This window comes from Ziziphus jujuba, chromosome 8, assembly GCF_031755915.1.
Source record: "Ziziphus jujuba cultivar Dongzao chromosome 8, ASM3175591v1".
In the NCBI taxonomy this organism is placed as follows: Eukaryota; Viridiplantae; Streptophyta; class Magnoliopsida; order Rosales; family Rhamnaceae; genus Ziziphus; species Ziziphus jujuba.
This window is the reverse complement of record NC_083386.1, coordinates 27,489,660-27,503,849: the sequence shown is the minus strand read 5'-3', so window position 1 is coordinate 27,503,849 and position 14,190 is coordinate 27,489,660. Positions and strand designations below refer to the sequence as shown.

At 35.2% G+C, this 14,190-nt stretch overlaps 1 protein-coding gene and 1 pseudogene across 1 annotated transcript; both read left to right on the top strand.

The window, feature by feature from the left end:
- The first annotated feature begins 268 nt into the window (after nt 1-268).
- LOC125421621 (ABC transporter C family member 10-like) lies at nt 269-5,985 on the top strand (annotated as a pseudogene).
- A 1,122-nt stretch (nt 5,986-7,107) lies between these two features.
- On the top strand, nt 7,108-13,224 carry LOC132799108 (ABC transporter C family member 10-like). The gene is made up of 11 exons (XM_048470482.2): nt 7,108-9,120; nt 9,299-9,619; nt 9,708-9,794; nt 10,299-10,889; nt 10,999-11,163; nt 11,506-11,800; nt 11,897-12,111; nt 12,215-12,520; nt 12,626-12,689; nt 12,778-13,017; nt 13,223-13,224. Coding segments are annotated over exons 1-11 (4,299 nt in total).
- The last annotated feature ends 966 nt before the right edge of the window (nt 13,225-14,190 follow it).

Below are 14,190 nucleotides of genomic sequence, written 5' to 3'. Positions count from 1 at the left end.
TCATATCAATTTCTATATAAAACATAAATTTCCATTTAATATTTCATACCTTAGAAAAAAAAAATCATAAAAAATTTGATATTTTAAACCATAGCTTCAACTAATTGTGATGCAATTTATTTTTATTTTTTATTTTTGTCTTGAAACGAGGAATTCAAAAAAAAAAAAAAAAAAAAAAAAAAAAGAACTAAACAAAAAAGGTCCAGATTAGAAAGCTTTCTGGGTACATTCGCTTGACTCATACAAACTGGTAATATTAAATTAAATAATGTGTTTCATAGGAGATAGTCCTAAAGGTGATCCAGTTACTCCGTTTTCCAAAGCTGTAACTCTCAGTAGATTTTCATTTTGGTGGTTGAATTCATTGATGAAAACTGGAAGGGAGAAAACTCTTGAGGACCAAGATATACCCAGATTGAGTGAAGCGGATAGAGCAGAAAGTCGTTATTTGTTATTCATGGAGCAAGTGGACAAACAAAAACAGACTGATCCTTCTTCTCAGCGATCAATTCTGAAGGCTATAATTTTGAGCCACTTGAAAGAGATTTTTGCATCTGGATTCTTTGCCTTGCTAAAGATAGTCACTGTATCGGCTGGTCCTTTGCTACTTAACGCCTTCATTTTGGTTCCGGAGGGAAAAGAAAGTTTCAAATACGAAGGTTATATATTGGCCATATCACTTTTCCTAACTAAATTCACTGCATCTTTATCACAAAGGCAGTGGTACCTCAGAACCAGACTTACTGGTATGAAAGTGAGGTCTTTGCTTACAGCAGCCATATATAAGAAGCAATTGAGACTATCTAATGCTGCCACGTTGATGCACTCCAATGGTGAGATTATGAATTATGCGACTGTTGATGCATATAGGATTGGAGAGTTCGCATTTTGGTTCCATCAATTTGGACAACCAGCCTTCAGCTCTGTATCTCATTAGTAATTCTTTATCAAGCAGTTGGTCTGGCTACAATTGCAGCTCTGGTGGTGGTAATTCTCACGGTGATTTGCAATGCACCTCTCACTAAGCTACAACATAAGTTTCAGACTCAGCTTATGGTGGCACAAGATGATAGACTGAAGGCTAGTTCTGAGGCACTTGTGAACACGAAAGTGTTGAAATTAAAAGCTTTGGAAACCCATTTCAAGAGTGTGATAGAAAAATTAAGGAATGTGGAGTACAAATGGCTATGGTCAGTACAGTTAAGAAAAGCATATAATATCCTTATCTTTTGGTCATCCCCTGTTTTAGTCTCTTGTGCAACTTTTGGTGCATCAATGTTTCCCTGCATGAAAATAATGTTTTCACTTTCATTGCAACTTTTCGCCTTGTTCAAGAGCCCATCACATCCATACCTGATGTTGTTGGGGTATTCATTCAATCAAAGTTTTCGTTTGCCCCTATTATAAATTTCCTAGAGACACCAGGGCTACAAACTGAAAGTGTCCAGATCAAGTGCAACTTGGAGAGTGTGAATCGCAACATTATTATTGTTTCGGCAGATTTTTCATGGGAAGAGAATTTAGCAAAGCCCTCACTCAGAAACATTCATTTACAGGTAGGATGTGGTGAAAGGGTGGCTATATGTGGAGAAGTTGGCTCAGGCAAATCAACCCTTCTAGCAGCAATTCTTGGAGAAGTTCCAAATGTTTGAGGAAACGTAAGTTGTTAACATATATCTCAGTTTCTTATAAGTGCAATATATAACATATTTTATGTTGCACCTTCAATTTCTCAGACTTCTATCCTGCTAGCTTATTCTATTCCCATCTTGCGTCTTAAAAGAAGAAGAATTCAAATTCTAACTATTGACTTTACAGATTCAAGTTTATGAGAAGATTGCATATGTTTCTCAGACAGCATCCGTATCCAGACAGGAACAATACAGGAAAATATGCTATTTGGCTTTGCCATGGATGGTCAAAGATACCATGAAACACTTGAAAGGTGTCCACTGGTAAACAACCTTGACTTGCTTCCCTATGGTGATCTAACTGAGATAGGAAATAGAGGAATCAATTTGAGTGGTGGTCAAAAGCAACGAATCCAACTAGCCCGTGCACTTTATCAGAATGCTGCTATATATCTCTTGGATGATCCGTTTAGTGCTGTTGATGAACATACTGCTACAAGCCTATTTAATGTAATAACATTTTCCTGACATTATAGTTAATAGCGATTTTTATACGCTTTGTAGCTTTCTGTTGGAGCTTAGTCTTACTCCTTGGCAAGAATATGTTATGGAAGCTCTTTCAGGGAAGACAATTCTACTTGTGACCCATCAAGTTGATTTCCTGCCTGCATTTGATTCTGTTTTGGTTAGTTTACTTTCACCTCCATGCAAAAGCTCCTGCATTAGTTATTCTCTTAGAATTTGATGTACTACCTTGGTCTACTTGTTTGCTTATCTTGGTGCCTTTTTGGATGTCATGTATCTGCCTTATATATTTGCATTTTATAGTTTCTCAAGACATGAAACAGAAGATGAGACTCTCCCCTGTCAGCACCCTGATTTGTAAAGTTGGAAACTTGAGGGTTGGTCCACTGATTTTGATAATCTAAATACCTAGCCAAAAACTTCATCTAAAACCATAATGAGTACTAAATAATATTGCATGTGGGACTCCTATATTTTGCTAATTGCACCAAGAAAGTTCAAAATGATATTAGTTAGTAAATTAGAAAACTAGAAGTGCTGCTTCAGCAGCACTCACTTTATGAGGTTTGTTATTTATAGATGGTTCACATTGCTTGTATTTATCAGTGAATAAATATATAATAACTTTAGGTGGCGCTTTGGTTTTGTTTAGGTGGCGCTTTGGTTTTGTTGGCAGTTGATGTCAGAGGGGGAAATCACAAGAGCAGCTCCTTACCATCAGTTATTGTCACTGAGCCAAGAATTTCAAGACCTTGTCAATGCACACCAAAACACTGCTGGTGTTTGAAGACATCACTCCTGCCCAAATCAGGAACATCCTCAGCTACGGAGATCAGGAAAAGTTATGCAGATAATCAATTTAAACCATTGAAAGCTGATCAATTGATAAAGCAAGAAGAAAGAGAAGAAGGAGACTAGGGACTAAAGCCTTACAAACAATATCTAAATCAGAATAAAGGGTTCTTGTACTTCTCTGCCTCCATGCTTAGCCACCTTATCTTTGTGATTGGTCAGATAGCTTAGAGCGCTTGGATGGCTGCTAATGTTGAAAATCCTCATGCTAGCTCATTAATGTTGATCATAGTTTATTTGCTGTTTGGATTAGCCTCAACAATATTTTTGCTTTCTAGAACTCTTTCCGTGGTTGTTTTGGTGTTTGATCATCCAAGTCTTTGTTTTCACAACTACAAAACTCCCTTTTCAGTGCACCCATGTCCTTTTACAACTTCACGCCTTTGGGAAGGATACTCAGCAGGGTATGTCTCAGAAACTCAAAGAATGCTTATTGTTACAGTACAGATAGAATAATGATAAACACAACTAAAATTAATAGTTTAATGTATTGTTTGATCCTTTGTAGGTTTCAGTAGATATAACTATTGTTGATATTGATTTTCAATTTAGCTTAGCCTTTGTTGTTGTGGGTTCCATAAATACTGTTGCCTATCTTGGAGTAGTTGCTGTTATCACCTGGCAAGTCTTGTTTGTCTCAGTACCAACAATTTATCTGGCGCTGCATTTACAGGTAATGATGTGCACAGTTCTTACATGATTTACTCCTTATTGGACTCAAATATTATGTATGGTTGAATGTTGAAAATTTCTTTGCAATGTAAACATAGATATGATAAGTAAAATATATATAATATCTGCCAAAGCATGGCACAGGGTAAGAATTTATTAGCCTTTGTATGAACATGTAAATTTGATAGATAACATCCTAAAAATCTACAGAGATATCATTTTGCCACTGCAGAAGAGTTGATGCGGATCATTGGCACAACTAAATCGTTGATAGCAAACCATCTTGCTGAGTCTTTGGCTGGAGTTGTAACGATTGGAGCCTTTGAAGAGGAAGAACGGTTCTTCAGAAAGAATCTAGACCTCATTGACGTAAATGCCAGCCCATATTTTCACAGTTTTGCAGCAAATGAGTGGTTGATCCAGAGGCTAGAATCACTCAGTACAATTTGTTAATTGTGTTTTAAGGAAAACTTGTGGAGTACGATGAGCCAATGAAGCTAATGAAGAGAGAAGGCTCGCTTTTTGGGAAGCTGGTGAAAGAATACTGGTTTCATTTCCACTCTGCAGAATCACATTGATACTGAAAACGGTGCTGCAAGTAGAACTGTAGAAGCTCTCTTTTTCTTTATTTTTAATATTTTTTTCAGTGACTGCAGTTGTCAAATCTTATCTTATTGTTTTTTTCATATGAAATGGCTCTATATATATATATATATGTATATATTAATAAAAATGAAAAAAAATGACAATGCAAAAGAATACAATGTTCATATAGTTCTTTATTCGAATTAAATCATATAATATGCCGAGAAAGATGAACAAGAAAAGTCGTTCGAGAAGAGCATGAAGCTGATTCAATTCTGCAGACATTAATTGGCCTTGCACACACGATCCAGCAGTCCAGCTGCAAGTTTTCAATTATTTTTGTTTCTTCCTTCAAGAATTATTATTTTTATACTTTGTCAACTGCGCCTGGTTTATGCTACGGCTGTCAAAATTTCAACGTGAAACTTGAACATATATATAAGAGAAAATTACAATTTCACCCCTTTATTTTCTAAGTTTTTTTTTTTTTTTTTTTTTTTAAATTTTAATTTTTAAATATATGTTCCTACTCAAGTCAACAGAAATCCAGTTATATCCCAAAAATAATAATAATAGTTAAAAAAAAAGCAAAAAAAGAAAAAGAAAATCCAAATCCTAAACCTTTATATAAAGCCTCGGAAAAGATTATAAAACAGCAATAGAAATGGTTATGGACCAGCAAGGCTCAAACAACCAAAAGACCAAATGATAAAATAATGCAAAGAGGTTGTCGGCTGGAATGGGATAGGTTTCCCACAGTCTCAATGATGTTATATACAGTGATAAGAATATACAAGAAGACAGAATAAGAAATATTCTGTATGCTTTTGGATACATAGAGTTCCTATTCCTATGCTGGGGTAATGATATTCTTCCTGGAACTATTTTTATCCGTAATAATCTTTTCAGCCTCCAAGATTTTATTTTATTTTTTAAACAAAAATTATATCAATTCCATTTGGTCTATCTCTTATCAAAACACGTACATTGTTTAATTTAATATTGCCAAAAGAAAACTGCAAGTAATAATCTATAATTATTTTATTGCGTTCTCATTAATTTTAGATTTTCCTCTTTTACTTTTTATTTTTTAATGTCCATGTGGATCTTGATGAAATATTCTAATCCTTTTTTTGTTTTTTTTTTGTTTTTTTTGTTTTTCCTATCCCTTATGTATAAAATTGAATTGATGAATGCAATTCCCGTTTGTAACGCGTTCGAATTGTTTTCGCAGGGTACTGCAATCACAGTAGTGATGGATTGCACTATGGTTCTTGGTATCAGCGATGGTGAGTATATAACTATATAACTATTTATGTTTCCTTTGATGCTAATCTAAAGAAAAATACTATCTCTGCACCTTTATCTAGCATTTTATGCCTTTACCAAAATGCTCCTCTAATACAGACTTTTTTATATACTATTTTGAAATCTTTGTGAAGAATTTTGAAGAAAATTTGTTAATTGTGTTTTAAGGAAAACTTGTGGAGTATGATGAGCCAATGAAGCTAATGAAGATAGAAGGCTCACTTTTTGGGAAGCTGGTGAAAGAATATTGGTCTCATTTCCAGTCTACAGAATCACATTCATGGAATACTGAAAACAATGATGCATGTACAAGCACTTTCTTTCTTTCTTTCTTGGTTGAAATTGGCCATGTTCCTGAAGTCCACTTTTCTTGAGAATTAATGATCTTCGAAAAGTTGAAGTCAAATTTTTTTAAAAAAATGACCATGTAAAAGAATACAATGTTCATATACTTCTTTATTTGAATTAAATAATATATATGTTGAGAAACATAAAAAAGAAAAACTCCTTCCAGAATATCATATAAGCTTAGTGGCCCAGTTGACTCAAAGGATTCGATTTCTGCAGCCATTAATATTCCCCTTCGACACAAGATCCAGCAATCCAGCTGCAAGATTTCCTATTTCTATGCTTTGTCAACTTCGTAATTTGGAACCTATATTAATAAGATAAAATTACAACTTCAAACCTTTGTTTCTCAGTTTTTTTTATATGTTTCTCATATTGTATTCTTAATTCAATAAAAATCCACTTATACAAAAAAAAAGAAAAAAAAAAAGATCAAATCTTAGGGAGCGAAAGAAATCATGTTTTTTTGGTAGTAGTAAAAGGCTAATCCCTGCACTACGCAGCAAAATAGCATGTGATCTTCCGATATAATAACCACGTAGTACCAAGACTTTGTCTCCAAAGGAAATGTGATATCAAACCTATATATATCATACATGATATGAAAAAAAAAAAGAAAAAAAAAAAGCCATATTACATAATATGATACCAAACTGATATGTGTAAAGCCTCTAAGATTTTATTTTATTTTTTAAACATAAATGATATTTCCATTTGGACTATCTCATATGAAACAAGTATACTGTTTAATTTAATATTACCACAAGAATATTGCACGTGGTAATCTATAATTATTTTATTGTTTTCTCATTCATTTGGGATTTTCTTCTTTTACTTTCTGTTTTGCTAATGTACATGTGGATCTTGATTAAATATTCTAATGCAATATTTTTTTTTCCTATCCCTCTTAATATATAAAGTTGAGTTGATAAACGCAATTCCGGTTTATCTCTTTTCCCTGCATACGCTTGAGCTAAATGACAAAGTGGGTTCTGCAGGGAAACATTTATCTTGGTTAAGGCCTGTAGGAGGAGCAAGTTCTGTTCTTAGCCAGATTAAGGTCATACTTTTAGTAGTTTGGTAGTTTTAGTTATACTTTTAGTAGTTTTATTCTTAGAATACATAATATTTCTTTTGATTTTTTAGTGCAGTACAGAGCTTGAAAAATAGAGCCAACGAAAAAAAGATGGTGGAATGGACAACCTTCTGTGAGGAATCCGGTTACTCAAACTCTAGTGGAGCGCCATATGCATGCATCAACCATACATTGATCATTTGCTTGGATGCTTTGCTTTTGATCACACTCATCTTCACCAACTCATCCTCATCCAAAAATGTTCACATTCCAAGCCGGTTTCAAGGCTTTTCCACACTGCAGATTGTCTCTGCCATTTTAAACACCTGTGTTGGAGTGGTGTACTTGTTCCTGGGCATTTTCATTTTGGAAGAGAAGTTGAGGAAAACACAGACTGCTAATTTTCCTTTGATTAGTTTGTGCTTTCAAATATTATTTCAAGGGTTCACATGGTTGTTGGTTGGTTTAACAGTGAGTATCCGGGTCAAACAACTTCCAAAAGCACCGGTGCTGCTTTTATCTATTCTTGCATTCTTGTTTTCTGGGTTTGTTTGTTTTCTATCTCTGTATGCCGCCGTCTTAAGCAAACAAATAACGCTAAAGATAGCTCTGGATGTTTTGTCTTTTCCAGGAGCAATATTCTTGTTGCTATGTTCTTGTAGGAATTATAAATGTGAAGGGATTGATGAAAGTGGCATTCAGAATGGTCTTTATACACCTTTGAGGGATGAGTCTAATGGTGTTGTAGAAGGTGATCCAGTTACTCCATTTGCCAAAGCTGGGTCTCTCAGTAAATTTACATTTTGGTGGTTGGATTCATTGATGAGAAAGGGAAGGGAGAAAACTCTCAGAGATGAAGATATACCAAAGTTGCGTGAAGCAGATAGAGCAGAAAGTTGTTATTTGTTGTTTTCGGAGAAATTGGACAAACAAAAACAAACCGATCCTTCTTCTCAGCCATCAATTTTGAGGGCTATAATTTTGTGCCACTTGAAAGAGATTTTTGTGTCTGGATTCTTTGCCTTGCTAAAGATAATCACAGTCTCAGCAGGTCCTCTGCTACTTAACGCCTTCATTTTGGTTGCTGAGGGAAAAGATAGTTACAAGTATGAAGGCTATGTATTGGCCATATCACTTTTACTAGCAAAAATCACTGAATCTTTATCACAAAGGCAGTGGTACTTCAGAACCAGACTTATAGGTATGAAAGTTAGGTCTTTGCTAATTGCAGCCATATATAAGAAGCAATTGAGATTATCTAATGCTGCCAAGTTGATGCACTCCAATGGTGAGATTATGAATTATGTTTCTGTGGATGCCTATAGGATTGGAGAACTCCCATTTTGGTTCCATCAAACTTGGACAACGAGTCTTCAGCTCTGCATTGCATTAGTAATTCTTTATCAAGCAGTTGGGCAAGCAACAATTGCAGCCCTGGTGGTGATAATTCTAACTGTGATTGGCAATGCACCGTTTGCAAAGCAGCAACAGAAGTTTCAGACTAAGCTTATGGTGGCACAAGATGATAGACTTAAGGCTAGTTCCGAGGCTCTTCTGAACATGAAGGTGCTGAAATTGTATGCTTGGGAAACCCATTTCAAGAGTATGATAGAAAAATTAAGGAATGTGGAGTACAAATGGTTATTATCTGTTCAGTTAAGCAAAGCAAAAAATGCTATCCTCTTTTGGACATCCCCTGTTTTGGTCTCCACTGCAACTTTTGGCGCATGTTATTTCCTCAAAGTTCCCCTTCATGCAAATAATGTTTTCACTTTTGTAGCAACTTTGTCCCTAGTTCAGCAGCCTATTTCATCTATCCCTGATGTTCTTGCCGTGATCATTCAATCAAAGGTTTCATTTGCACGTATTAGAAATTTTCTTGAGGCACCAGAGCTACAAACTGCCAGAGTCCAGCTCAAGTGCAATTTGGAGAGTGCGAATCACAACATTATTATCAACTCGGCGGATTTTTCATGGGAAGAGAATTTAGCAAAGCCTTCACTGAGAAATATTGATGTACAGGTTGGAAGTGGCAAAAAAGTGGCTGTTTGTGGAGAAGTTGGATCAGGAAAATCGACTCTTCTAGCAGCAATTCTTGGAGAAGTTCCAAATATTCGAGGAAATGTAAGTTGTTACCACATTTTCCTGGTTTCTTATAATTGCAAAATCCAATAAAGTTTGTGCAGCACCTTCATTTCCTCAGACATCTATCCTGCCGGCTTACTCTATTTCCATCTTGCATCTTTAAACAAGCAGTATTAATCACCATAAGCTAAAATAGTTCTAATTTTTGACTTTACAGATTCACGTTTATGGGAAGATTGCCTATGTTTCTCAGACAGCATGGATCCAAACAGGAACAATACAGGACAATATATTATTTGGCTCCCCCATGGATGATCAACGATACCATGAAACACTTGAAAGATGTTCACTACTAAAGGACCTTGACTTGCTTCCCTATGGTGATCTAACTGAAATAGGGGAGAGAGGAGTCAATTTGAGTGGCGGTCAAAAGCAGCGAATCCAACTAGCTCGTGCACTTTATCAAAATGCTGATATATATCTCTTGGATGATCCATTTAGTGCTGTTGATGCACATACTGCTTCAAGCCTATTTGATGTAATCACAATTTCCTGAGAGTCGGAATACTAGTCTTTTTATCTCGCTTTGTTGCTTTCACTTGAAGCTTACTCTTACACCTTGGCAGGAGTATGTTGTGGAAGGACTTTCAGGGAAGACAGTCCTACTTGTAACCCATCAAGTTGATTTCCTGCCTGCAGTTGATTCTGTTTTGGTTAGTTTACTTGCACTTCCACTTCAATGGTCCTGCATTAGTTATTGTTTATCTATAAAATTCACAGCACTTAAATTTTATTAAGTGCTTTGGCCTATGGCCTAGTTATTTGCTTTTCTTTATGTCTCACATCTTTAAAACAGATAGACACATGCTCATCAAATATATCTTCATCTCTAATATGTAGGTCCAATATCCAAAACTCTTAAAAGATAAAATCAATAAAAAATCGGAAGTACAAAAGCAGGAAAACAATCTCTATCATTTTCTAATTTTCTGGTTTATCGATCAATATGCTTATCTGTTGCTATAGGTGGAAGTTCCGTATTTTACTACTTGTACTAATAAAGCTCAGCATGAGACTAGCTATTGAATTAGTAAGCAAGAAGTGCTTATTGAAGTTGAACTCACATTATTGGGTTTTGTTGTTTATAGATGTTACCATTGATTTTGTTGGCAGTTAATAGCAGTAAATAACTTTATGTATGTTTGGTTTTTTGGCAGTTAATGTTCAATGGGGAAATCCTAAGAGAAGCTCCTTACCATCAGTTATTGTCCACGAGCCAAGAATTTCAAGACCTTGTCAATGCACACAAAAAGACTGCTGGTTCTGAAAGGATTGTAGATATCACCCCTACCAAAAATCATGGGGCATCTTCAGCTAGAAAAATCCGGAAGAGTTATATAGAGAATCAATTTAAACCATCTAAAGTTGATCAATTTGTAAAGCAAGAAGAAAGAGAAGAAGGGGACATGGGATTAAAGCCTTACAAACAATATCTAAGTCAGAACAAAGGGTTCTTGTACTTTTCTATCGCAGTGCTTTGTCACATTACATTTCTGATTGGTCAGATAGCTCAGAACTGTTGGATGGCTGCTAATGTTGAAAACCCTTATGTTAGCTTATTAAAGTTGATCATGGTTTATTTGGTGATTGGATTTGCCACAGCAGTATTTTTCCTTTTTAGATGCTTTTGTATGGTTGTTATGGGTGTTCAATCTTCAAAGTCTTTGTTTTTACAACTACAAAACTCCCTATTCAGTGCGCCCATTTCCTTTTACGACTCCACGCCTTTGGGAAGGATACTTAGCAGGGTATGTACCAGAAAGTCAAATGTATGTTTATTGATTACAGAAAAGATAGAATAATTATTTTACGCAACTAATTATATGTCTATTTTTTTTTTGGTTCCTGTATATCTAGGTTTCATTAGATATGAGTATTGTTGATATTGATGTTCCGTGGACCTTAACCTTTGCTGCTGGGGCCTGCGCACTTGTTGTTGCCAATCTTGGAGTACTGGCTGCTATCACCTGGCAAGTCTTGTTTGTCTCGGTACCAACAATTTATCTGGCGCTGCAATTACAGGTTAGTAATAACATGCACAGTTCTGACACGATTTGCTGCTTATTGGACATAAATAGTATGTAACTTCTTGAGTAAATATTGCCTGTAGTCCAAGAAATGTTCAAAAAACTTGAATGTTGAAATTGCTTTGCAATACAATCATAGAGATGAGAAATAAGTTATGTGATCTGAGAAAGCATGCCACCAAGTGATCTGACAATGCTTTGACTATTTGGATTAAATGGGCCTCAGGAATAGATAAAGTATTAACTTAGTTTTATTAAGAAAAATATGTGGATTAATTGATTTACCATTAGTCTCAGACATGTAAATTTGATAAGATAACATCTTGAAAATCTACAGAAATATTATTTTTCCGCTGCAAAAGAGTTGATGAGGATCAATGGCACAACTAAGTCCTTGGTAGCAAGCCATCTTGCTGAGTCTTTGGCAGGAGTTGTGACAATTAGAGCCTTTGAGGAGGAAGAACGATTCTTCAGAAAGAACCTCAACCTCATTGACGTAAATGCGAGCCCCTTCTTTCACAGTTTTGTAGCAAATGAGTGGTTGATTCAGAGACTAGAAACCCTCAGTGCAACAGTCCTAACATCTGCAGCGCTCTGCATTGTCCTGCTTCCTCCTGAAACTTTCAGCTCCGGTGAGTCTCTTTTTAGTCCCATCTTGGTTTCTGTTCGTTAGGGCTGGTTTTTTTGCTGTGTAATTTAAGAAATGACAATTACTTGATTTACTGCAGGATTGATTGGAATGGCAATTTCATATGGTCTTTCACTAAACATGTCCCTTGTCCTGTCAATTCAGAACCAGTGCACTCTTGCAAATTATATAGTTTCAGTAGAAAGGCTAAATCAATACATGCACATACCGAGTGAAGCACCTCATGTCATTGAACAAAATCGTCCCCCATCAAATTGGCCAGCTGTGGGCAAAGTAGAGATACATGATTTGCAGGTAAGCTATGTTAAAAAATTTATAGAAGGAAACAAGTTGAAATTTATAGAAGGAAAAAAGTTGAACACTACTAAGAAATGAGAAAATTGATGTCACATAACAGATCAGATATAGGCCAACTACGCCTCTTGTTCTCCACGGTATCAGTTGCACATTTGTAGGAGGGCACAAGATTGGTATAGTTGGTCGAACAGGCAGCGGGAAGAGTACTCTAATAGGTGCTCTGTTTCGTCTGGTAGAGCCTGCTGGAGGGAAGATTGTGGTAGATGGGATTGACATCTCTACTATTGGACTTCATGATCTGAGGTCTCGTTTTGGAATTATACCTCAAGATCCTACTCTCTTCAATGGGACTGTGAGATTCAATTTAGATCCCCTATCTCAACATTCTGACCAAGAAATATGGGAGGTAATTCTTTAATGCCATTTTTCTTCACTTATTATTATTATTATTAATTTTAAACTTATGTAGAAATGAACTGATTGGTAATAATTTGTTTGTCATCTTCTAAAGGTTCTTGGAAAGTGTCAGCTTGGAGAGGCTGTTCAGGAAAAGAAAGATGGACTAGACTCCTTAGGTAATCAATGTTATTGACAATTTTATGCTTGTGATGTAATGTCCGATTGATATTACTAACCCATCTACATGACTTTGTTTGTGATAAGTTGTGGATGATAGATCAAATTGGAGTATGGGACAAAAGCAATTATTCTGTTTGGGACGTGCCCTTTTGAGGAGAAGTAGGATACTGGTTCTTGATGAAGCAACTGCTTCCATTGACAATGCAACTGATATGATTCTTCAGAAAACCATTCAAACTGAATTCAAAGATTGCACTGTAATCACAGTAGCTCACAGAATACCAACTGTGATGGATTGCACTATGGTTCTTGGCATCAGCGATTGTGAGCATACAACTTAATTCATTAACTATATACATGTTTTCTTTAATGCTAATTAGTCTAAAGAAAAATCCCATCTTTGCACACCTTTATCTAACATTTTATCCGCTTGCCAAAATGCTTCTCTAATGCAGACTTTTTTTATATGGTATTTTGAAATGTTTTTGGTCAAAGAATTTTGAAGAAAATTTGTTACTTGTGTTTTAAGGAAAACTTGTGGAGTACGATGAGCCAATGAAGCTAATGAAGAGAGAAGGCTCGCTTTTTGGGAAGCTGGTGAAAGAATACTGGTCTCATTTCCACTCTGCAGAATCACATTGATACTGAAAACGGTGCTACAAGTAGAACTGTAGAAGCTCCCTTTTTCTTTCTCCGTTGAAATTAATTAGGTCCAGCAATTTGGCCATGTTCTTAGAGGACTCAATTTTCTTGGGAAATAATGGTTTTTTATTTGTATATTTTAAAATCCTTTTTTTTTCTTTTTTTTTTTTCGGTGACTGCAGTTGTCAAATCTTATCTTATTATTATTATTTTTTCGTAATAAAGAAATGACTATATATATATATATATAAATAAAAGTTAAAAAATGACAATGTAAAAGAATATAATGTTCATATAGTTCTTTATTTAAATTAAATAATATAATACGTTGAGAAAGATGAAAAAGAAAAGTCCTTCGAGAATGGCATGAAGCTCATTCGATTCTGCAGCCATTAATTGCCCCTCCACACACGATCCAGCAATTCAGCTGCAAGGTTTCAATTATTTTATTTTCTTCCTTCAAGAATTATTATTTTTATACTTTGTCAACTGCGCGTGTTTTATGCCAGAGCTGTTATAAAATTTCAACGTGAAACTTGAACCAATATTTATAAGATAAAATTTTACAATTTCGCCCGTTAATTTTCTAGTTTTGTTCATCTTTTTCTTTTTTTCTTTTTTAAATATATGTTCGTAATATTATATTCTCAAGTCAACAGAAATCCAATTATGTCCCAAAAAATCACAATCCTAGAGAATTGCAAAAAAAACCACATTACATATTATGATGCCAAACCTACACATGGAGCCTCTAAGATTTTATTTTATTTTTTAAACACAAAGTATATTATATTCCATTTGGACTATCTCTTAACAAAACACGTACATTGTTTAATTTAATATTACCAAAAGAAT

Bases quoted from the DNA above. Each gene is read 5' to 3' on its own strand.
- LOC132799108 (XM_048470482.2), top strand. From the start codon at position 7,108: ATGGTGGAATGGACAACCTTCTGTGAGGAATCCGGTTACTCAAACTCT. The intron at 10,890-10,998 runs GTATGTACCAGA...CTGTATATCTAG, and splicing joins TGGGAAGGATACTTAGCAGG to GTTTCATTAGATATGAGTAT. The intron at 12,690-12,777 runs GTAATCAATGTT...GTTTGTGATAAG, and splicing joins AGATGGACTAGACTCCTTAG to TTGTGGATGATAGATCAAAT.